We start from the raw sequence: 23870 nt of genomic DNA, 5'->3' as shown, positions 1-23870 counted from the left end.
CCATTCCGGTTGTCGGTCACGTGACCCCCCTCTGGTCGGCTTTCTAGTAAAATTTTTAAACCAATAATTTGTTTTATTTAGCCCGTCAAAGAAAAAAATATGTGCAAATTTTTCAAAATCATATTTTCACTTTTATTCATACAAAAAATACGTAATTTACCAGCTAAATATTCAGTTTACAAAATAAATATTTTCAAATTAAGTACTTAGTTAAAAAGCAAAAATATTTAGTTCCCAAACAAATTGGAGCCAAATGTTTAGTTTTAAGCTAAATATTTAATTCCCAAACAAGCATTTATTTAGCTAATTAAATATTTTGATCCAAATAAATTTTGAATATGAAAGCTAAGGTTCTAAATATTTAGCTTGCCACCTAAATATTTAATTACAAACTAAATATTTGATATGAAAGCTTAATTAATTTCCAAACTAAATCAGCTTGCTAACATGGTGAAATATGGCTGAAAAATGGAAATAAGCTAAATTAAATTAACTGCTGTCAATTTTTGACTGTGTAACTTGACAAAAGGCACCACACAGCTTTCTAACAATACAAGCCATGCAGCTTAAAGAAACACCTAAAGCAAATGAGGTGGATTAGTACTAAGTGCTTCCCAAAAACTTATGGTGTCAAACACCTGCTGTCCTGTGGAATAGTTGGCTTTCTTTAAGTTAATGAAAATCACTAAACTGTAGAGTAGAAGGAGAACTACGTGTTTTTCAAAAGTTCTACAAATGACAATCTCAAAAGTGGAAAAAAGCAAATGTATAAAATGCCCTCGACACTGAAAAAATAAAATCCATCGCACGAGTCACCTGATTAGCAAACTGGAGTTCCTCTGAGTATTTTAATCTACGGATAAATCCGGCTGTCCTGTTAAGGTCTCAGAAAACAAACAGCATCATGAAGATCAAGAAACAAAGCAGACAGGTAGGGGATGAAGGTGTGGTGAAATCTAAAGCAGTTAGTTTTTAAAACATCCAAAGCTTCAGAACAATGTTTAATCCGTCTTCGGAAGGTGAAAACTGCAAATGAAAACAGAGAAAAAGTCATCCACTAAGGCAGGGGTGTAAAAACCTTTTGCCGTGTGGTACCAAAATTGTAGAGTACAAATTTATTAGTTTGACAAAAAAAAATCAAGCAATTTAGCCTCATGACGAAATGATTTTGCAGATTTATCAAACGAATGGCGTCCAGTTTTCAAATTCTTTCTGGCTTTATTGAACAAACTTACTCTCTGTCATAAAAACAGATTTTGAGTCACTTTCTTTACAAAATGCTTGCTATATTAGGGTTAGTAAATTAGATAAATGCCAATTTGGGTGCAGCGTCAGCTCTTCAGTGAAAGCCTCTGGATGGACTTGGTTCTACTTATTAGAAAAGTTTGGTCGTAAAAATACGACTACTTTCTGTTGCACTCAACATTCTCCAAGACAAGAAAATTACGTCAGCAATAGTTTGACCCAGAATAAAAATAAAGAGAGATTTGACAGAAGAGTTAATGGGAAGATGGATCCTTCAGCAAGGCAGTGAGGAGGAGAGTTTAGCTTTGAAGATAAAATGGATCCCAGTGAAGAACAGCATAAGGTTTATAGCCGTGTCATGATTGGAAATAAATCTGGACTCCTGCTGTCCAGAACAAACCAACCCAACATAAACTGGGTTTTAGTGAAGCCAGATAGACGAGCCTGAAGGAAGAGTCTTCTCTGAATACTAGCACCTGCATAGTTTATTCTCTTTCTAAAGCATCTCTCACAACATTGAAACAATTTGTTAGAGAATGGGAACATTTTAATGAACAAATGAGTTAATATATATATATATATTAAACAATAAAAACAATTATTCTGTGCAATGTTTTATTCTACAGTTTATCCAGAGTTAAAAGCCATTGATCAAAACAAAAGAAAAAAGAAACCTGGAAAAGGAAAGAAAAAAAAACAAAGAATACAAATAAAATAATCATGAGTCCCTGGGTGAAGCTTCTGAAGCCACAAAGAGAATGAGTTTTCTTAAGCAAGAGGAATCCTGTAAGATATGAGAACCAGGCCATCTTGCTGATTAAATGGGCCGAGTAGAGCCAGAAAGCACCGACCAAAGACAGCCACGTAGTAAAGCAGGGCCAGAGAACAGGAAGATGAGAAGTCCCCCCCATCACCCCTGCAAACGGTGAACCATTAGCATTTTGTTCACCTCGGGCGAGGCAGTGGTGTGGCATGAAGTCAACAGAGTTAGTCAAAGTAGTGAGAGTGAGGCTGGTGACGACACACCACCGTCCTGCACACGTGGGCTCAATCTGTGCAGAGTTTCAAAGTCAAGTCCATGTGAAAAGAAACTGGTTGTTGTTTTTTTTGTTCTTGTTTTTTTTCTTTTTACATATAATTTGTTCATTCATACTTTTCCATAGAATTCTGTATAGGCTATATAAAAGGCTCTATCTGAATTTCACATAAAGCAAACAACCAATGCGGGTGTCGTTTTACCGAAGTCTATTTCCAAGGTCTGTCAGACCGCTGGGAAAGGGGGCCCTGTAGCTTTAAGTTCTTCTTTCCAAAAAAACAAAAAGCATTTTAACTTTGTGAGAAGATGACAGTCAGTCGAACTCCATCATCCAATCTCAACTGTGATGACGGCCTCCATGCGAAGGTACGGACAGCAGACGGGTGAGTCTTTAGATCCTGAACGCAGTCACAAAAACACCTGGAGGGGTCGGATCAGAGGAGTCGGAGCCACGGGCCCCCCCTCAGCCCCCCAGCGCCTCCGCCCGCCAGAGGGTCAATCTTCCAGCAGGTCCCTGTCCAGATCCATGAAGGGCTCGTCAATGTAACTCACAATGGCACAGCGAGAAGTTCTGTCAGAGCCCAGAAGTACTGACACCGTCTCCTTCCAGTAGCTGAACGGGATGCAGGAGCTCTGAGGGGGAGAAAGCAGAGAATATTTACTTCTGTTTGTTCTACAGCCTTAAATAGGGAGGCAATTTTGTTGAGCTGGAAAGGTTAAAACTAAATTAGCTGCTGCTAAACATCAATCTTATGTTTAAGACAAACAGTGTTACTCTGAAAGGGTCACTGATCATTTTCTGCCACTTGGGGGCAGCAGTAACATAAAAAAGTCCTCAAGAGAAACATCTTTTTTCCCTTAAGATTATTTTTTGATTATTATTATTACTACAGAAGCATGTATAAAAGTAAATAAATAGCTCCTTTCAATTTCATTTCTACATCCAGTTCATCCTGGCAAAATTAGCATTCGGTCACAATCCTGTAATTACTTTGACTTTTTCTAAACATAACATTTTTATCACAGCATTAACACCTGGGTTGACCTGTAAGGGTGTCCAAACTTTTCAAAAAGTGGACCAGATTTAAATTCTGTATTTATTTAGTACAATTCTTATTCACCATCACATTTCATTTTCTTGTGTTCTGTATTTATAAACTACAGAATATGAAAAAATAAGTAAAAAACTCAACTAAGATTGAAATAAAATGGCAAATTAAATAATGGAGATAATCAAAGGTTATACTGTCCTATTTGTGTTACAATTTTTAGATGCAATATTTGGTTGGCACATTAATTACTTTAACCATTTATTTCTTTTAATATCTATTACCAATTTTGGCAGCTTCAGTACTCCGTACCCGACTTCAGTACAGAAAATATGAAACAAAAAAAACAACAACAAAAAATCGACATTTTAGGTGTGGCATTCAGTTTGTTTTCACTTACTGCTGCTTGACTTTGATGGAAGTTAAATGTATATATAAATATAAATATAGTTTGCTCTAAAATCAACGCAACTGTCAACTACAATACAGCAAAGGGCTAAAAATACCAACGGTAAATATATATTGATATAGAAAAAGTCATTAAAAAGAGACCTGGATCTATTCCAAGGTGTTAGCTTGGCCCAATAAAACCATTTTTAATGATCAATCAGCTGCACTACAACGTACTCATCATGCAACTTGCAAGATCAACTTTTTTTTAAAAATGACCCAAGTTGAATTTACGCTAACAGCTCATGGTTTAACTGTTTTCAGGGACTCACGTTCTCCAGACATGTGCTATCCTTGTCCTTGTTGAGGTAGTGGCGTTGCCAGAAGCGCAGCAGGTTGTGGAAGTTGTTCAGCAGGCAGCCGGGGTATTTCTCCGTGTACTCCTTCTCCCGCAGGGCGTTGAGATAGAAGGGCAGCTTCGCCTTTCGTCTGGCCAACATCAAGATCACCAAACTGGTATTTAAACAGCTCACGTTCTCCTGCAGAAAGAAAGAGAGGCGGGGTAGGGGAGTCACATGACTAAGGCAGGTTCGCCTGTTTCTCTACGCACACACACCGCAGTGAAAGCAAACCCCCACCTGTGTAAGTGTTTGTACGTTGATGATGTTGATGAGTCGGAAGAGGAAGGACAATCTGTTTTCAACTCTGGCCACGTAGGACAGCAGGCAGCACTCAGACAGCACCTCCATAACTGATGAGGACAGAAAAATCACTGATTTATTCATTATTTTTTTTACTCAAATAAAGCTACTAACTATTTTCTGATCATATTACAGAATCATACCATAATCAAAATGTGGCCATCCTTAAAGGCTTGTTTTACCTTTGACGTCTTCGGTCTGGCTTTCAAAGCGGTCCAGTGAGAGGACGATGCAGCGCACCAGCATGTTGGAGTCCACCAAGGAGCTGTTGATCTGAGTCAGGAAGGCCTGAAACTAAAACAGTTTGAGGTTCAATCAGCTGTGACGTCATACTGACTGATCAATCAAAATGAAGCAGAAGAGCGACACTGAAACATAACGAGAGAATAAGAGACCTGCAGCTTCAGCTGTGATATTTTGTTAGGTGAAAACAACAAATAGGAATTAATTTTTTTAAACCAAAAAAGTAAATTTGATTCAATTTAAGCGCTAATGCTAAATCAACAGCTACAGCGGCCATACAGTAAAGAAAGTTAAAATTATTTTAATTTCTGTGCAGATAAAATGGTTTCCACTGCATATTTTCCTGACATATTTATGCCTTGCTAATTACAAATTTAACTCAAATATTATCTAAAATGTATCAACAAACAACCACAATAAGGAGAAACGCTTTATTTTTCTTTCAGTGTTTATTACCCAACACAAATTACTGAAAATTATTTCACTGTTTCTGTAAAGTTCTTCAAAATTAGTCTATTTAAAATATTTTGTAAAAAGAAAAGAATCCTAATGTGTAGAACTTTCATTTATAAAGAGTATTTAGTCAAATAATGATGACGGTGCAACATTATAATGAGAACTATAATGTTCCGATCACAGATGCACTAAAATGTGCATGGCAGTCCATTTTTAGTGGGTTTTGATAGGACTTGTTAATAATTCAGTGGTGAAAAGGTTTCCTTTGCGGCTCCAGTTGATTTGCTAAAAATAAAAACTCAAAAAGACTCACTCTCCTCCTTCATAAACAAAGTGTTGTCCTTGAAAAATGTATTTAATTTATGGTAAATGCCACACATGTACCAAGGTCTCTTCCTCAACACAGTCGGCCACATCAAAGAGTGAGCTACAGTCTCTCTGTTACTATGGAGACCTGTGTAATGGCTGATAAGTAGTAGAACAGAGAAGTCAAATCAAAAAATATATCAACAGATGGTGTCACAATCTTTGTACTCTGTCAGATCATGCGTATGATCTGACATTTTTATATCGGAGTGTTTTCATACCTTCTCTGGAGTGTTGACGTATTTGTTGAACCTTTTAAAAGCATCGATGTTGAACTTCATGAGCTCCCCCAGCAGATCGAAGTAGCTCTGAAGGACGTCTCGAGACGTACAGCCGCTGTCTATGATGCAGAGCAGGATGTGCTGTCGGAGGATTGAAGCACAAAATGAGCAGCGACTCGTTAAAATGACCAAAGTGGAAAAAAACTTTTTGGTTTTTCTTTTTAACATGGGTGTATTCCTGCAGGACAAGCGTGTTCTACCTCTAGGAGCCCTCGCTTTAAGAGGAACATTTGGTCTGCGTAAGATGTTGCTCCTCTGAGAAAACTTTCCACTGCCCTCGCCTGCCAGAACCTAAACAAACAGGAAAAACAACACGGATTAGTTCAACGTGCTTTCTGATTTAGGATTACAGTGACAATGATATATAATCTGAACCTAAAAGATGAGTCGGGAGGTTCCCTCTTCATGACGGTGAGGAGACGCGTAAGGAGACCCTTCTTTCCGTCACAAACTAAGCTTCTGTCTGTGTTGACTAGAGCTTCCACCTCTGGGATGTTTGCCTTCATGGAGATGGCACTCAGTTCATTCAGCTCCTGGTTGTTGAGCAAGAGGTACTTGTTCCTGAAAGCCGGAGAGTGGATTCTTAAAAAAACAAGACACCAAAACACTAAACATCAGCACAAAAGCAGGTGAATTTCAGGACACGTACTCATGGTGATCGCTGAAACTCTGGAGTAGCCGCAGGAATTGGATTTTAAACGATATCTCCTGCACAACAACAAAGAACATGTTTTTTTTTTTTCTGAACAGGTGAAATAAATGTTCACATTCTTTGAAGATTTTCACTTCTCAGTGAAAGCAGAAGGTGAAGAGGTTCATACTGGGCTGCAGTCGCAGTTCTCATTCTGGCCGTGCACCACGTGATTGGACGCGGTGTACTTCCTCCAGATCAGCTTGTCGAACAAGTTGTTGAGCCCCGGGATGAGACGGAACTCGGCCAGCATCTTGTGGACCTACAAAAACGAGGAGGAGGAATGAGACAAGGCTTGGCCACGGCGAGAAGCGCGACATGTTCCGATTCCGGACGGCGGAGCGGTACCTGGTTCCTCTGTCGGCCCATCAGGAGGACGCAGAGCACATACAGAACCTCCACCTTGTACATGATCTCGTGGACGGTCTTCATGGACTGGGGCAGCCTGTGTCTCAGAGGGCTGGTGGCCAGAGAACTCTCGTCTGATGACTCTGAAAAGGAAACGAGTTGAAATTCAGACCATCCGAGAGACTACATACCGGAAAAACCGTTCGTCTGTCACAGTGAAAGGGACACTTTCTACAGAATATGGTCAAAGTGGACATGATATGTTAAACCTGTTAGGTCTGATTTTCTATAGGCTGGTGCAGTGACATGAAAAGTGATATCAATAATGTCATTATAATCTGGCTAAACCAAGTCCTTTTTTGGGATGGGGGTGGGAGGGGGAGTTTAGAAAATATGAAAATATCAATAAAGCTTAAAACATTTGCAACTTTGACAGCAACATTTTGAAAAAGGTGCCACAAAATTAGTAATAATCACAAGAAAAACATTCTAGAGGGACTGAACTGAAGCCGGAAAACAAAATGGCAGATGGGTTAAAAAAAAAAATCCAGATTTTCCCAAAAATGTCTAAAACCTCACCAGTGCTGCTCTGCTCAGCCTCCTCGGTGGCCATCTGCATGAGTGCGTCAAGCACCAGAGCGTTGTCCAGCCAGGTGTACCAGTCCTCCAACTCCTGCAGGAAGTTTGCTCCTGTGGCTTCAGACACTTTTCTAGTGGCTAACTTACACAGCCGCTCAATGAAGCCCGGGATGTTCAGTAGAGTCACTGTGAAACGAACACAGAGATCAGGAACCAATCAGGGTTTGTTTTTTGTTTTTTTTTCTCAGACCAATCTGATATCTGTACATAAAACCCAACCTACCCTGGTTGACCTCGGCACGGGACGGGCTGGCGTTGCGCTTCTGCTGAGCGTTTTTGGCCAGCAGAGTGTGCTTGTCATCGTTCCCTACATCCGGTTCTGAGATGGTGACGGACAGGATGCGGCAGAAGTTGGCCAGCTGCTGCTGGTCGAAGCTTTGGACCAGACCTGAGAGGTTGGGGATTCCTTCCAACTGGATCATCTCCTTAAACACACAAACGGACGTGTTGCCATCAAATTCACACGGAGCGCATTTTACTGGATAACATCCCACATTTACTGACAGAGATCAGGCTGAGTGAGGACATCAACGTCTGGAGTTTTTTGCAGATTGATGATGTTTCAATGTTTTGGTCAATTGAACCCGAGAGTCGTTACCAGAAACCGTCATGGAGGACATTTTCATTGCTTCAGTAAGGCCAACAATTTAGTGTTACAACGTTAGATTATTGTGCAAGTGGACCAATGATTGTTCTGATTTTAATCTAACAGTATAAAGACTCAACTAAAATTATTCAAGAAAACTATTCTTACAATTTCCATTTGTTAAAAAACTGGATTCAAAAACATTCATTAGGGGGTTTTTTTCTTCAAAGTCATTTAAATGTCAGGATATAAAACGCAAAAAATATTACAAGATTAATGGTTTATAATAAAGCGATTTAAAACATATTGTTGCAAAATTAACTGATACCCGAGCATGAAAAAACATTTTTACTACGTTTTAATCTTAAAAAAATTAATCATGGTCTTAAAAAAAATAATATTGCACTTCTTTATAATTTTTTTAGGCATCTATACTGGGACTTGGTTGTATATTCTCAATTTACAACAGAACTCAGTTTCCTAAATATTTTAATCCTTACATCATACTACAGAATATAGTAAAGGTTACACTGCCAGTTATTTATAGGTCTAGTCAAATCCCTGAGTTCCAGTTGTTTCCAGGGCTAAGCTTTTGCTGAATACAACGTTGGTACAAACAATGTTTGTGAGGCTAAACCACATCGTTTCAGAAAATGTTTACATTAAAAGGAGTGAAACTAGAAACACAGAAACACAGTGAATGTGTTTGCCGAGTTATTTTAAGCAATGTGGTTGATGACATGTTTCTCTTGTGAATCGTGAGAAGACGACGATTTTATCAATCTCTGAAATAAAAACTGAACAAAAATCCTGCATTTTAACTTGTTGCTAAATAATGCAGGTTTTAAATGGAAAGCCTGTAATGTACCTTGCAAGATCACTGCATGTAACACATTAGAAGAAGAGAACTAAAAATCAATCCCTGATCCCTGGTGCTTCCAGAGTCAAATGAACCAAATCTACAGGTTCAACCTGAGTGCACTGCTCACCTTTTTCACTCCAAGAATGTCTTCAATGAGCGTCGCTGTCTGCAGGAACGTCTTCTTGTTTGTCATCAGCGTGAAGAGAAACAGAACAAAGTCGTCCCTGGCTGCCAGGCTCTTCGTCACTCCCTCCGTCTGCAGTCAGAAACGAAACAACTTCACTACAAATGACTCGTCAGAAACAACATATTCTTTGAAATAGACTTCATGAAAGCTTGAAGCACCTCCGCTTTTATCTTGCGTTAAAAAGATGTAATTGAACACTTACACATATACAACAGTTGTAGAGAACACTAAGGCAGTCTTTGACCAGCTCATCATTCACTGTAAAAGTAAAGGAACAGATGTTAGCAAGGGATTTATTTGATAAAAGAGAAAACAAAATGAGAAAGATGACATTTTGATGTTATTCTTACTCACTTTTGGGTTTCTTCTTCTGCATAGTTAGTGTGGGTCTCATTAAGATTTCCACAAGCAGCTGCCAAAGAAAGAGAACATTTGGATGTCAGAAATCCACTTACGCTTCCACTTTTAAAATAAACAACAACAAAAAAAAGAAAGAAATTGAAGAAAGTCTCAAACTTACATCGACTCCACCAAAAAGGTCAAAGGTGTAGGTGTTGGGGAAGGTGGATTCCTGAGCTTTTGTCCTGTCTTCTGTGACAAAAGACATGGCCTCCACTGAGAGCTGTGATGATAAGCTCTAGAAAAAGACAAAAGAAAAAGAAAGGGCTAATTAGCATAAAATCTCTAATAACCAGGTTGGGACTCACTGAAAAAGCTGAAACTCCACCGTGACGGTGAGACGAGAGCAACGCTGCGTACCTTGAGATAGCCGTGAGCGTGGGATAGGTCGCTGTTGGGGTGGCTGCTCTCATGGAGCTTCTGGAGCAGGTCGGGGATGCCATGCCACTTAGCAGGTTTATCTCTCTCCTGAAGCAAGCCTCCAGGGAGCTGCAACGTACCAGAGGGGCCGGTCAACAAAACACACGCAGACCCACACAGACAAAACACTTCAAAACAAATGACACGCTGCAAACTTAAACTACTTTCAGTCATGCGATTCAAACTGTGTATACAAAGAATAAAGACTTTAGCTGTACAAGTGAAAAGGAAGTAGAGAGAAAAGGAAGGGAAAGGGAAAAAACTAAATATGGCAAAATTTAAAAGCATCTTACACAGTTTGATGTTTGTCTACGATGTGGTACCAAGTGTGTGTTGCATTTAATGACGTTTCCAGCAGAAAACTGGCTGCTTGTTTCGGGATGCATCACTTTGAACTGGGGGATTTATCGTTGTCATGGTAAATTTTGGTTATAGATGATAAATAAAATTTTAAAAACAAGACTGACAACATGATCTGAAATTTTATTTTTGCTTTTGTCCTCCACTGTTTGTTCCACATGAACTTCAATAAATGTGAATATGATATACAGTTAAAAATAAATACTAAATAGTAATATAATGATACTAAACATTGTGATAAGATTCTTTCAAAGTCTATATCGCTCACCCTGACACTGAACATCAATAAAAGACAATCAAATTAATCGTCTTTGAATTACTAAATTAATAAAATTAATATTAATAAAATAATTGCCAACAAGTTCAATTAGCTGGAGAATACAGCTTCAATAAAAGGCCATTTGGTGAAAGAAGGACACAATCAATCCAGTAATTATTCAAAAATGCACAATAAATTTATACTTTTGCACTCAAGACAAAAAAAACAATACTGGCCTACAAATTTACTTTATCGAGAACAAAAAAAAAAAAAAAGTCATTTACTAAGCACCTGTTTCTACCCAATTATTGGTCTGTTAATCCAAAAAAATTTTAAACTGATTGATGTTAAGTCGAGCAGAAAGGGCTGAGCTTCTCACATTTTGATGTTCGTATGTTTTTTAGCTGCAGATGAATCCTTTGATGCAGACAATCGGTCCATTTTAGGCAACTAAATATTTTGTCCAAATGTTCTCATTTTAAAAAAGGAATTCATCATTCATTTATTTGCATCTTTTAATCTAGATATTGTTTGACAAAGGTTTGAGTGGTTAAATGAAGTATTTGTGGAACATACAAATTTTTTTTTTATCCGATTAATCGTCAGAATAAATCGATAGAGCAATCGATGACTAATAGTTAGTTACAGCCTTAGTTAACAGTGAAGTGCAACAAAGAAAACCAGAGCTCAGTTATATTTGGCAGAGGAAGCCGTCATGTGACGTTTATTGTTAATTTTTCTTCAAATGACTGAAGTTTAGAGGATGATGGCATAAACCTGATTTAGATTGTGGAAAGTTGTAAAGACTTAATCAGGAAATAATCACATTTTACTCGCTTATGTATTTGAAGGAACTGGACACTGAAAATAAATCTTCTGGCTTCAAGATCCGGATATCTTTGTAAGCAGCCGTGAGCGAGCCCCAGGTTTCTCTGTTACCGGTTTAATCTGGAATCTGCATCCGTTTATCTGCTGACTTTTACAAACTTTAGAAACACTAAGGTCAGGACCAACGTGAACAGTTGGAAGCTGCGGATCGCTTGTGCGAAAATGCACAGGAGGTGAAGGTTTTCTAAATTAAACCACATTTTTCCACTCTGTGATCAGTAGGAATTTAGTCTGAGCTCACAAAGGAACTCTGACTAAATCTGGAAACGAACTCGCTGCTTCAAATACTGAAAGCTCTTCAAGCTGGAGATCATTTTTTGGATAGCAAGACTTTTCTTCAGCCATAGTGTTAAAAGCCAAATCAGTATTCAGTCTCAATGTGGCCACTTGTCCTTATTATGCACGTTTACCAATTCAGTTAAATACTGCATGTAAGAATCTTCCTTTAACATCAACTTTGTTTTTGCCTGTTCACAGCAAGAATAAAAATTTAAACTACCCTCTATCGGTGGACATTCACCCAAACCCAACGCATAAACAGTCATGTGGTCATATGATGTAAACAGCATTGAAATTCGTATCGTCAAAACCACAATCATCATCATATGTTCTTATGACTGATTGGTTTCCACGCCAACAACAACGACGAAACAAAACAGCAGCTAAATATTAGTCATATGCTTTAATGCACAAATGTAGCAACATATTTTATTCAGAAAGATAAATTCTTTCCATTAAACACCAAATAAAGCATTTTATTGTTTACATTACCGTCACAAAAAATAAAGGGAACCTTTACCATTGTGTTCAAAATGTGACTCTTTCATCTCAATAAAGAATTAAAAATGTTCATAGTTTTATTGAAATAGCTATTCAATATTTACAGTATTCTAGTCTAAAACATCAGTCTCTCCCCTTTGTTTTTCCTCCCCATTTTTTTTCATTACTATGAGATCGTAATTAATTTGTAATTATTGTGAATATGTAATTATTGTGAAAGGTGCAGTTTTTTTGTTTTTTTTTGGCTCTAGTGGCCTTTATTTGAAGGTAGTTAGACAGGAAGGAGGGGGAAGACATGCGGCAAATGTCACAAGGCTGGGAATCGAGCCTGTGACCACCGGCATGACGACTAAAGCCTCAATACATGGGTCGTGCCAAGCCCCTGCGCCACCACAGCACCCCAAAAGGTGCAGGTTTTTACAAGGTTTTTCTTCTTCCTGCTCCTTTTCACTCATGTAGATGAATTATTACAAGACAATGTTTTTGCACATTGGTGACGAATGCGTTTTGTTGAATGAATAAACCGACTGATCGATTAGTATTTGACATTTAAGATGTCTTATAGTTCAAATTTTGTATCTAAAGTGCAACTAATCCCCAAATAAAATGTTTATTGTTGATAAACTGAATATATTATTTAGAGTTCTAGCTTTATTTTTCAAAAATGTACATTTTTGTGTAAATTTGTTTAGTTCTGCTATATTCTATGTCTACTTAGCAACATGCGTTTGTGCCAACTCACCCTGCCTACTGCTTCCAGAGTAATGCAGACTTTTCCTGACTGGAAAATCGGGGGTAAAACCAAATTACCTGATCCTACCCATTTTCGTTCCCTAACACAGCCAAACCTGTTCATTACAACACCCTCCGCCATGATGTACCTTTGTAGTTTTGGTTGCCTTATGCCTATGTTTTTTAGAAACCACCTCTGAAATCTTGCAAAGATTAATGTTTAATATATTTAAAATAAATATTTCATAGTTTTACAGTTTCAAAAATTACTGTAGATTTAACAAATTGCGTCAAAGTAGTCCATAATGAAATTTTTAAGAGATGATGCAAATATCTCACGGGATACTTTTTAAATTTAATAATTAGTATATTCAGTGGAAACATTTTTGTAATTCTAATACAGATTTTTTTTTGGAGATTTGGCGCGTCAAATTAGCTCCCAATTCAATTTTGACAGTTGAGAGGCTAACGCAGTTACCAGGACAATCGAAACCGTTCGAGCTAACCAACTCATCAAATGAACTCTTCAAAGTAAACAATATCTAGTAAATTTCTGTCAACTTGTGAAAACGAAAAAAAAGCGTGTCAACCTGGCCAGGCAGCTGCTTTGCCCTATCCATTTATGGAAACGGTAGTTATTGTGGTTGCTGCGTGGTTACGTAATCACCTGAGCTGTTGAACTGCCTTAGCTAACCAGCTGTAGTTAGCCCGTTGGCTAACATTACCAGCTACCACTACCGTCAGTGACGAATTTAAAATCATTTATTAAATAAAGCGAAGCTTTTTAGCAACAATTGGATCTTACAGTGCAAAACAAGGGTTCATTTAAACATCTTGACATATTAGATTATATCGCATTAACGTAGCCCTAGATGCTAAGCTAACGTGGAGCTAACAACAAAAGATGCATTTCATGCGGAGCTTTTCCATTTGCACTGGTATCAATACTTGTCCAACTACAAGTGATAAAATGCTATTCCAGTGCAAGTCATATATATTATTTTTGCCTCTAAATATACTGTGAAACGTTCTGCCTAATTGGCAAAATACACTCGGACATTGACGGGAAACCTCCCAGCTAACTCTCCGGGATAACGTCTTCATTTTCAGGCTTGACTCCAAGCGCAAGTCCCCGGTCTCACTCGTCTAACTTTCGAATGCGTTCACAAGTGATAGAGGTGTCGTTTCTCTTACCTGTGTTCCTCGGCTGAAACCTTTCCCGGTTATTTTACTAGACGTTAACTTCGTGACTATATTACTGTTGCAATTTCTTCGTTTTCTTCCACTACTAGAGAACTCAGACCCCAGAAGCGTCGCCATTATTTCTTCTTCCTGAACCCAACTGTCTGGGCAGGAAGTGGAAAGCTTTAATAAAATAGAAAAATGAGGAGTGGCGCGCCATCTGGTGGTAGCGAAATTGACACTACACGTTTAATTTCATAGTGTATTTTCGTCACGGTATTTGCTTTGTTCAGTAAAGTGCTAATTCAATTAAATTCTCAAATACTTTATTGATCCTAAAACGAACTTAAATATAAATAAAAAATGAAAATTTAATTATATCAGTGGCCCCACATTTTTTTCAACTTTTAAAACCTCAAAATAAGTCATAAAAAATAGAGTAACAAAGGTTAAAAAAAACCTCTCAAAAATTTGTCTTTAAACAAATTGGGAAAGCCCAGATGATGTGATGCTTCATAAGTTCATAATAGGATCATTTACCACATTTGAATATGGTGACATTGTTGATTTATTTTGAAGAATCCCATAAGCAACATCGGGGAAAAAAATAAAATAAAACAGATCATAAGTGTACATTTTAGCAACGATGACCAAAATTAGCTTTGGAGGAAAAAGAGCCAAGCTCGCAAGCCTGAGAACATAATTCCAACTGTGATGTACGGGGGTGGCAGCATCATGCTGTGTGGGTGTTTTGCTGCATGAGAAACTACTGGTATGAGAAGAAACAATACATATCAAAGCAACATTTGCCACACTGTTGGCACATGGGAACAAATGGATCTTTAAAAGACAAGGTCTATCGGAAAGTCACCAAATTAAAATTAAGAGGCTGAAAGGCAACAAGGTCAATGTTTTGGCGAGGTCATCACAAAATCTTGATCTGATCTCAGTACCGTAAAAACATGCAGGCAGAGCCGAACAAACTTATTGTTTCACCAATTATGACAGGAAGAATGGGAGAAAATTTGAGCAAACGTTTGTGAAAAGCTTGAAATACTTCATCCGAGTCACACAGTTGAAAAATCATTTCCCCCAAATAAATGTTTAAAAATTCTGAATTTAGCAATAATATTATTCTATAGCTGCTCTGCTATTAGTAATAGAAAGCCAAAATAAACGATCTGTTTGTTGTGATTAAATTGATGTGACTGTAATGAAAAAAATGGACTTCATGATTAAACCTTTGTTTAATTCATTCTTTTAGCATTGTGTATTTTTAGAAAATAAGAATCTGTCAAAAGTAATCTCATTATTTAAAAAAAATTATATATATATATATATATATACATATATACATATATATATATATATATATATATATATATATATATATATATAAAGAGAGAGAGAGAGAGAGAGAGAGAGAGAGAAACATACAGATCTATTTTATTAAAATTCACAATTTTAAAAAATACTTTAAAAAGCTAGTTTCAAACAGATCTCCATCCTTTAATTGACCAAGGACGTTACAGCAGCAACACGTCATGGAGCTAATTACACATTTAAACTCATAATTAGCTGTTTTCACGTTTATACCGGCTTATTAAATAAGCAGCATTATTCATCAGATTTTGAGCTGTTATTTGACAGACAGAGAGTTTTGTGGTGTAATAAAATATTGGAGCTCAAACATTAAATGTGGTATTCCACAAGGCTCAGTATCAGGACCTAAACTTTTTAATTTATACACTAACATTTGTGAAGAGGGATTTTATTTGCCAAAGAGAGACAAAGTGACATTTTTATTGCTCATGTATTAATTCTTCTATGTTGTTTTTGTTTTTCTTCTTTAATTTTTTTTTTTTTTTTTACAGACTTCGCTGATGTTTTATGGCAGATGATTGATTTTTTTAAGTGCTGGACTTTTATGTACTTTCAAATTTGCTTGAGTTTTAATTGATGAAGCAAATATCAATACATATAGTGTAATACAATGAGCAAAATAACATTGAACAGGGAAATTATCATTTTTGTTCTTAACTTCTAGAAGCAGTGAAGCTAGGAAATGTTCATGGGGGTGACGGGCTGGGACCGTAACTCACTCAAGGGGCCCAACAACTGATCGGCGCCAGAGCCACAACGGAGCGCATCTGTATTCTTACTATATCGATAAACATAAATTTATTGGTTTCAACACTGCTGCCACCCAGTGGCGCAAAAAGTGGCGCAAAAAGTGGGTATGCAGGGTATGCAACGCATAGGGGCGCAGCACCAGAGGGGGCGCCAAAACCCCGTCTGGAGGGGGCGGCACGCCGATGTTTTCCCATACACTTCAGCACGCCTTACGCTCCTTCACCTCGCGCACATAACGAGGTAAATGTAGCGAGTTTTACCTTTCACGTATCGTCGCCTCGGGGGGTGGGTGGGGAGGGGGGTTTGAGTGAGCGACGCTCCTTCACCCTGACGACGTTCCTTCCCTCGGGGGGAGGGGGGGGCGCCGATCTATGTTTTCGCATCCACCTGAATAATGTGTAGTTGCGCCACTGCTGCCACCTCCTGTTTTGGAGGGTAACTGCTTGACGTTCTGCTCATGAGCGACTCACCTGAATTAACCAATCACTTCACAGAGATGGCCGCAGAGGTGGCCAATGGTTGCCCTGGCCACACCCTGGCTCCGCTCCTACTGAGGACTCACATATATTGACTTGTTAGTCTCAAGACCAACTTTTGGAACCCTTACCCTGAAAGTAAGGGGGTACGGCAGGGTACTCCGAACCCCTAAAAGATTTAGTGGGGGTACGCAGTACCTGCAAGAGAGAGGAGCGGCTGTCTGCTGTAAAAAATGAATGGGTTCACTGTGCAGCTGTGAGAGCACCCACTAATCAGCCGTGACTGATTAGTTTTTCAAAAACAATCTAAAACACGACTTAATCAGTTAATAAATCGCTTTTTCCCCATTTCATATTGTTTCTGAACTGTTCGTGCTTTGCTAGAGCAGCGGTGCAATGCATCGATCGCGGAAGGTTTTGAGTCGATCTCGGCATCAGGTGACAAACTGGACGCCGCCAGGAGGCTGAGAGCAGCACGTCCTCCTCTGACTGGCTTAACGTTTAAGCCAGAACAAAATAAAAAAATTAAAAAAATAAAACGTGTTCAAATTAATGACCCAACAACAATAATAATCTCTATGATTATTGTTTCAACGAGGTGTTGCGCAATTCTGTGCGTTTCGGTTCCATTACCAAAATAACGAGCAGAGCAGGAGCTTAAAATGAACTAATCAACCACCGCTGTGTTCAGGGAGGCTTATTAATGATCGCAAAATAAATATCAAGCCTGCAAACCTGATGTCGTGATGGACTGAATGTTTTGTTTTTAATCTCTGGTCGGCTTGTGGAGCGCAGGCGGTTGCCACGGCAACGGGTGTGCTTAAATGACAGGGAGAGAGAGAATAAAAATGTGCAAGTGGTTTCGAGTTGATCACCTGTTCGGGTTGTTTTAACTGTTTAACTTTGCTGTGGTGCATCACAGCCGCTGTAGTTTCTGAACGTTCAATAAACGACAAACTTGGACTAATTACCTCGTTCTTTGTGAATATACGTCATTTACAACAAACATCAAACACGGTAAATATGTTTCATTAGGTATTTAAACAAATGGCTTCTACCGCGATAATTATGTGAAATTAAATTAATTGTCTAATATAAAAAATAGTTTGGTGCTGTCAGGCTCAGAGTCTGAGAGGCTTTTCCTTTATCAAACACATTTTTTGCTTCTTATTTAGTGGAAATATTGATGTTGACGAGACTTTCTCCAAAATGATAACCTTTTTCAACCTTTATAGCTCCACTGTTGAAAATGAGAAGCTAATACTCACAAATGACAGTGAAATAAAATCCAGTCCAACATCTGGTTTGAGGTGATTCCTCTGGAACCTGTTGGAAGAAAAATATCCCAACTTCAGAAGATGAGCTTTTAACTTATCAGAGCTCTGTGGTTCCTCCTATCAGTATGAGAGTCAGGATGAGGAGGCGCCATGTTAGGAAGAGAAGTGGAAGCTGCAGGATCTTCAGAACAAACAGGTCATGATAATAGGCTACTGATTATCCATCTGTCTGGACACAGGATCAATATATAACCAGTTTAAAAGCTAAAATGAACTGTTATAAACCAGACATGGAAACCTGGGATGACTCCATGCCATGATGTTCAGAATTTAGGTCTCATGGCATCTCAAGGTGTCAACATTGCAGCCAGTGGGTTGAAGGAGGAAATACAGCTTTATTTTGTAGCAATTCAAGAGCTACCCAGCTGTTATGGCTTCGCAAAAATGTAATCAGCACAGAAACTCCAAAGCACACAAAGAAGCTATATACATATATATATATATATATATATATATATATATATATATATATATATATATTTTTTTTTGTTATAGTACCCCCAAGAATCATATGAAATAAAAAAACGTCAAACTCTTGTAAATATGTGGTTTTTATTGGTGTAAATTATTTATTGGTAGCGTATAGATTATATTAGTTTCAAATAACAAGACAACAGCGACAACATTCAGATACAATCACATTGCTGTAATGTTAACAGACAATATTAAGTTAAAATCTTCATAAATTAGGTGAAACATTCATAGCCTCTTTGCAGCCGACATCCTCTGCCTCTGTGCTTCGTCCGCCTTCCACTAAAAATGGCCGACAGTTTGACTCGTCTCTGAGCGGTGTAGTGCCTCTGCCTCGCTTCTGTTCCTGGACCAATCCTCAGAGACGGCGTTTGGGCGTGCAGAGGACCTCCTTCAGGGGTTTGCTCAAGCTTGCAGCAGCCCCAGAGCAGTAATTTCCTACACTCTTTTTGTTGGACTTCATTTTTTTTGTTTGTTTTTTTTTCCCCCAAACTGACCACACAGGCTTCCCTTCACGTGTCCCAGCTGTGATCTTTGCACTCTGTTAACTGGAGGTAGGAGCTGATGGCCTCCCTCAGCCCGTCGCTCACCAGGGAGTTGTCCGACTCGGTTCTCTTCCTTCCGAGAATCACGGACCTATTTCAACGGAACACAATGGAAAAAACGGTTTAGGGGTTTGAAACGCTTTGGTTTTTGCTTGACAAGAAAAAAAAAATGTTGCAAAGCAATTATCACAAATAGAAGTAGAACTCCACAGAGTCACACATCTGAACCCAGCGTAGGAAACTTTCTTCAGACCGAACATGGCAGTGAAGCGCACAAATAGCAACCAGTCAAGACAACCGCAGCCTAATCTGCCCCGCTGATCATGTTTTCAAACTCCTCTGCATCGGTTCGCTTAGCTCTAACTCACGCAGTACTGCAGGACTATAATAGCTCTGTTTTTTCATTATAGTTTAGTTTTATTTCATTGTGACTTTTTGTTTGTCTAATTTAGTTAGATTTAGTGTGTGTTTTCTGGTCTTTACTGGATAAATATTGCCTAGTTTTAGATTAGTTTTTAATTAGTCATAGTTTTAGATTTAGTTTTTTCATACTTTGGTTAATTTTTAGATGCTGAATTCAAAAAGGTTTAAATATTATTGTATTTTGATTATGTATAAATCGATTGGGTAATACGATACCATTTTTTTAAAAAATTATTCAATTATTGCTGAACAACCAACTGTCTGAATTTGCCACCAGCTGATGCAAACTGTGTGTGTGTGGAAAAAAAATTCTCACCTGTTCAAAAGGCTAAGAAATAGATTCATAAATACAAAAACGAAGAATATTATACTTATAATTTCAGTATGTTTTAGTTTTATAAATGCACAACGTAGGTCCAGTTTTAGTTTTCTTTACTTTGGTGGTTTTAATGACTTTGGACTGAACCAATGCATTCTGAGGCAATGCCAGCAAAAACAGCCATCAGTCGGTCCTCTCACCTGCTAATTTCCCTCCAGTTGATGGTCGGCCTCCGGACGGTGGTGGGAACTGGTCTGGGCTCATCCAACCCTTGGATGAAGCAAGGGACAGTCAGTCGACAGCACAGCCCATCTGGAAGTTCTGTGGAAGGAAGAACGGCGCCGATGTCAGTCAAATACATTTTGCTGCGATGATGTGAGAAGACAGGACTAGGATCTCAGCACAAACCTGAATAGTGTTGCACCAGGTAATGGAGGGAGGGGAATGTGAGACCTGGAGAAATGTAGACCCACGAGTTTTCCAGCTGGGAGATGCGGTAGTGCTTCACGGGGTTCAGGTCTGAGGAGCCGGTCCTCCGCAGGATGGAGAGGGAATAGCTGTCTAAATGCAGAAAACACACACAGACGCAGCTGTTAAAATACACAGGTTTGAACTTTTGTACCGTTTTTCATGGAGTTGAAATCCCTTTGTTGCACTTTTTAAGTAAATTATCAAACACATGACTGAGTTCAGTGATAGAAAAAAATTGACAAATATTTAGATTCTGCCCCCAGAAGAACGTGTTATAATCCCAGCAGGGCTGGTCAAACGTTGAATGGAGTCCTGGGCAGAATTTTGGTTTGGGGCCCACTTCCTGTTAACCTGTTTATGCATCAGCCACCATAATAATGTCTCTTTTACATTGTCCACGCTCAATCGTTTCACATTCCGCTTTCATCATATCTTAGGAATCGTTCTGATTCTTTTCTTAAATAGGGTTCTGTTAAAAAGTAATTCCCTTAATTGAAGTTTCTAATCAGCACTTGGCTGGCAGCAAACATTTCATAAAGGTTTGCTGCCATGATAAGAATATGGAATATACTGTATAAAATGTAAAGATGCTAATTCTAAAAAACAAAAAAAGTTTGTTGTATTCAGTCCCTAAGTTGCTAATCTGGCTGCATTAGCGCTACTCCTATATGAGCTAAGCCGTTATATTTTCCCTGTCTTCAACAAAAAAAGCAAATATTTCAGTTATTTCATGTATATGTCAGCAGTTTATAAACTGTCGAGTTATTTCTTTAAGCAACATGCTAGATTTATGCTGCTGGGACAGAAGTTGTGTAGTTTCAACTAGACGTTGTGGTTCAGTTTGTCGGAACAGAGAAACACCAGAAAGAGTTGCTTCTTTACAGCCTGATGACAACCTGATGAGTCTACACTGAAACTCTTCCACAGGATGAAATGAGAAATGAACAGATAGTAAAATGATGTGGTATGATTATGTTAATGTCAGTGACCAGCTGACATACGAGAACCAGTTTAACTGAAAGTAACATTAATTACCTTTCAGCTTCTAAGCGGTTAATGCAAGCTAGTGCTAGCTGTGTTCAATATCCACATTTTTACCAAATAGTCATAAAGTTAATGTAGCTAGCTAAAAGGCTAAAGTTGTTTCTACTTTCAAGTTTTCTCACAAACGTGGGTCAACATAAGGATCTGAGAATTTTAAACATTTCCATTTTTGAGAGTTAATTGTATGATCTAAATTCAACTTTCTCAATAAGTAAACGCAAATTTAAACCAAAAAAAAAAAAATCCGACACAGTACTCCATTTTGCATAAAGGCCACTCTATGGCAGGCTGAACATTATTTAATGTAACTCATATTCAGTGTACTGGGTCAAACCTGCATGTTAAACCAACTCAGGTCTGAATCTATTTGTCTCAGCGTCCAGCTAGCAAAAATAACCGTAACAGAGCTGTTTTTAACCTCAAACCTTTTAAAGTTGTACTTTCAAATGAAATACATTGCAGCAGAGGCTATCACATTGAATTAAATGTGTTTATTATACAGTTTACTATTTAAAAAACAACAAAAAAAAGCTCTAACCTCTGTTTGTCTCTGATTCACGGATCAAAAAGGCTCCAGTCTGGTTGCTGGGATGTCTAAGGAGTTCCTCTGCTTTACACCTGCTGATCCCCGTGTACAGCCACCTGTCACAAAAAAACAAAAGTGTTACCCACATATTCAACAAGATGTGACTACATTGCAACATTTGATAAATGTTTTCAGGTCTGGAAAATCCACTGGAACACCATGACAGAAGATTGACCCCCCACCCTTCCCTCCCCAGGAGGAGGAGGAGGAGTGAAACTTTTGGAGCTGTTTGTGTCATCAGAGAGAGCAAACATCTTGTTCCAAACGTCCGCCTCCACCGAGGCGCAGTTCACCTACACAGAACCTCCTCTCACGGAACTCCCCTCTTCTCTTTTCTCTGTTCTCTCTGCTTTCTCACACGTACGGCTATGAAATCTTAACGTCACTCACTTGTCTGTCACCTTTGCCGTGTAGTTGGTGGGCACGTAGCTCTCGCGCCCGGTGGTCGTGGATCTCACCATCACGAAATCACCGTCGCTGTGACGTTAGGGAACAGACGTCCGTCACTAATCTGCCTTCAAGTCCAGATCGGATGATGTTTGGAGTTACACTTACTCTGAGACTACGGTCAGCCTTTCCCCCATGTGCATGGTCAGTTCTGTGCACTCAAACGATGGGTAGTCGTACAAAGAGACGATCACACTTTCCTGTTGTCCTGCAAGAGATGAGATACAGGCATCGTTAATGTTTTGCTTCACTTACTACATTTTTTTTTTTTTTTGTCCTGAGTGTTTTTGGGAGTGGAGCTTACTTGGCGTCGCAGATCCAGGCTGATTTTCGAGGACTGTCTGGTTGCACTGACATCTGGTGTAGCAGGTGCCCATGCTCTACCTGGTTTGGGAATTCATGAGAACAAGTAGAAGAAGAGGAAGAAGAACAAGTAGAAGAAGAAGTGGAGAACTTAGTGAGACATTCTAGGAAACATGGAGAATTCATTTTCCTCATCCTACTGATTATTGCTATGACTGTGCAGCAAATCGTGGCCACCTATAGGGACTCTACATTTATTGTAAGCAGGCAACAAACACGAGGTGACACAGGAAAGCGCCCGACCACAACAAGAAGCCCTGTGATATCCTGTGTTAAATTTCCATGCAGCATGTAAGCGAGGGAACGAGCGAGGCTTTGATGCTTCTCGGAGGCTAGAAAAGAGGGAGATTTTCCTCTTATGACACGAAGTGCAAAATGCATTGAAGACAACGCACTTACTGTTCATCTATTTTTCATGAGAGGAGAATTCAATAATACATGCAATCAAAAAAAAAAAAAAGGTAAAAGTGCCCAGTTAAATATAACTTACCCAGTTTGTTTCTTGCTCCAGTAATGTATCAAGATGACGCAGTGATATCCAAAGACAATGCTTGCAGCTAAATCCTTATCTTCTGTAAGAAAATCCTTTAAAGATTGAGTGACGCTGAGCTCTGCCTCTTCTTCTTCTGCTGCTGCTGTGTTTTTGCAGCTGTTTCTAACGTGGGCTGACTGAAGAGAGAGGAGGTCTCCCGCCTCGTCTTTATGTAACGACGCCCAGCTTCAGCTTCAGCTTCCTGTGACGTTCGACGCTCGAACATCTGACTCAGAGCGCCCTGCAGCGATGCTCGCTAATCCAGTGCAGATCTCTGAAACGCACCGCATGTCTATGGAATGAGCGTTCCTGCCTGCGTAAGTGGCCTTTGCACTTGCAGTGCTGTTGTGGTTTGATCTGGTGGCATAATTTCAAGGAGAAAATAAAAAAAATAAAAAATCATTTGCAGTCGTTGGAATCGAAATGCGGCGGCCAGATAACATGATTCTCCGTCGGCCCACTGAAACCCAGCTGCTGATTAAGCGAGAAGAGCCTACGGGTCCATGAAGTGATCATTTCTCATCAGTCTAAAGTGCAACACAAACCTGAGGTTATAGAAGCTTTAACTATGGAATTCAGATCAATTGATTAGTGGAATGGTAAAGAATATTAACTTGTCATAA

At 38.9% G+C, this 23870-nt stretch overlaps 2 protein-coding genes across 2 annotated transcripts; both read right to left on the bottom strand.

The window, feature by feature from the left end:
* Nucleotides 1-1712: 1712 nt before the first annotated feature.
* trpc4apa (transient receptor potential cation channel, subfamily C, member 4 associated protein a) lies at nt 1713-14277 on the bottom strand. The gene is made up of 18 exons (XM_008410540.3): nt 14113-14277; nt 9840-9968; nt 9601-9717; nt 9435-9492; nt 9283-9338; nt 9021-9149; nt 7669-7870; nt 7386-7571; nt 6807-6949; nt 6589-6720; nt 6417-6475; nt 6143-6328; nt 5968-6058; nt 5708-5848; nt 4604-4715; nt 4359-4471; nt 4053-4259; nt 1713-2914 (listed from the first exon to the last, which is right to left on the bottom strand). The coding sequence occupies exons 1-18, from the start codon at nt 14236-14238 to the stop codon at nt 2777-2779; spliced, it is 2325 nt and encodes a 774-aa protein (XP_008408762.1). The 5' UTR covers nt 14239-14277; the 3' UTR covers nt 1713-2776.
* Nucleotides 14278-18579: 4302 nt separating this feature from the next.
* Nucleotides 18580-23836, bottom strand: sla2a (Src like adaptor 2a). The gene is made up of 8 exons (XM_081607388.1): nt 23206-23836; nt 22657-22736; nt 22461-22560; nt 22296-22382; nt 21858-21961; nt 20213-20365; nt 20005-20125; nt 18580-19153 (listed from the first exon to the last, which is right to left on the bottom strand). The coding sequence occupies exons 2-8, from the start codon at nt 22727-22729 to the stop codon at nt 19030-19032; spliced, it is 762 nt and encodes a 253-aa protein (XP_081463514.1). The 5' UTR covers nt 22730-22736; nt 23206-23836; the 3' UTR covers nt 18580-19029.
* Nucleotides 23837-23870: the final 34 nt, after the last annotated feature.

This window comes from Poecilia reticulata, chromosome 5 (assembly GCF_904066995.2).
Source record: "Poecilia reticulata chromosome 5, P_reticulata-male-v2, whole genome shotgun sequence".
NCBI classification, from domain to species: domain Eukaryota; kingdom Metazoa; phylum Chordata; class Actinopteri; order Cyprinodontiformes; family Poeciliidae; genus Poecilia; species Poecilia reticulata.
The sequence above is the reverse complement of the archived record's forward strand: the minus strand, read 5'-3'. Positions and strand labels throughout refer to the sequence as shown.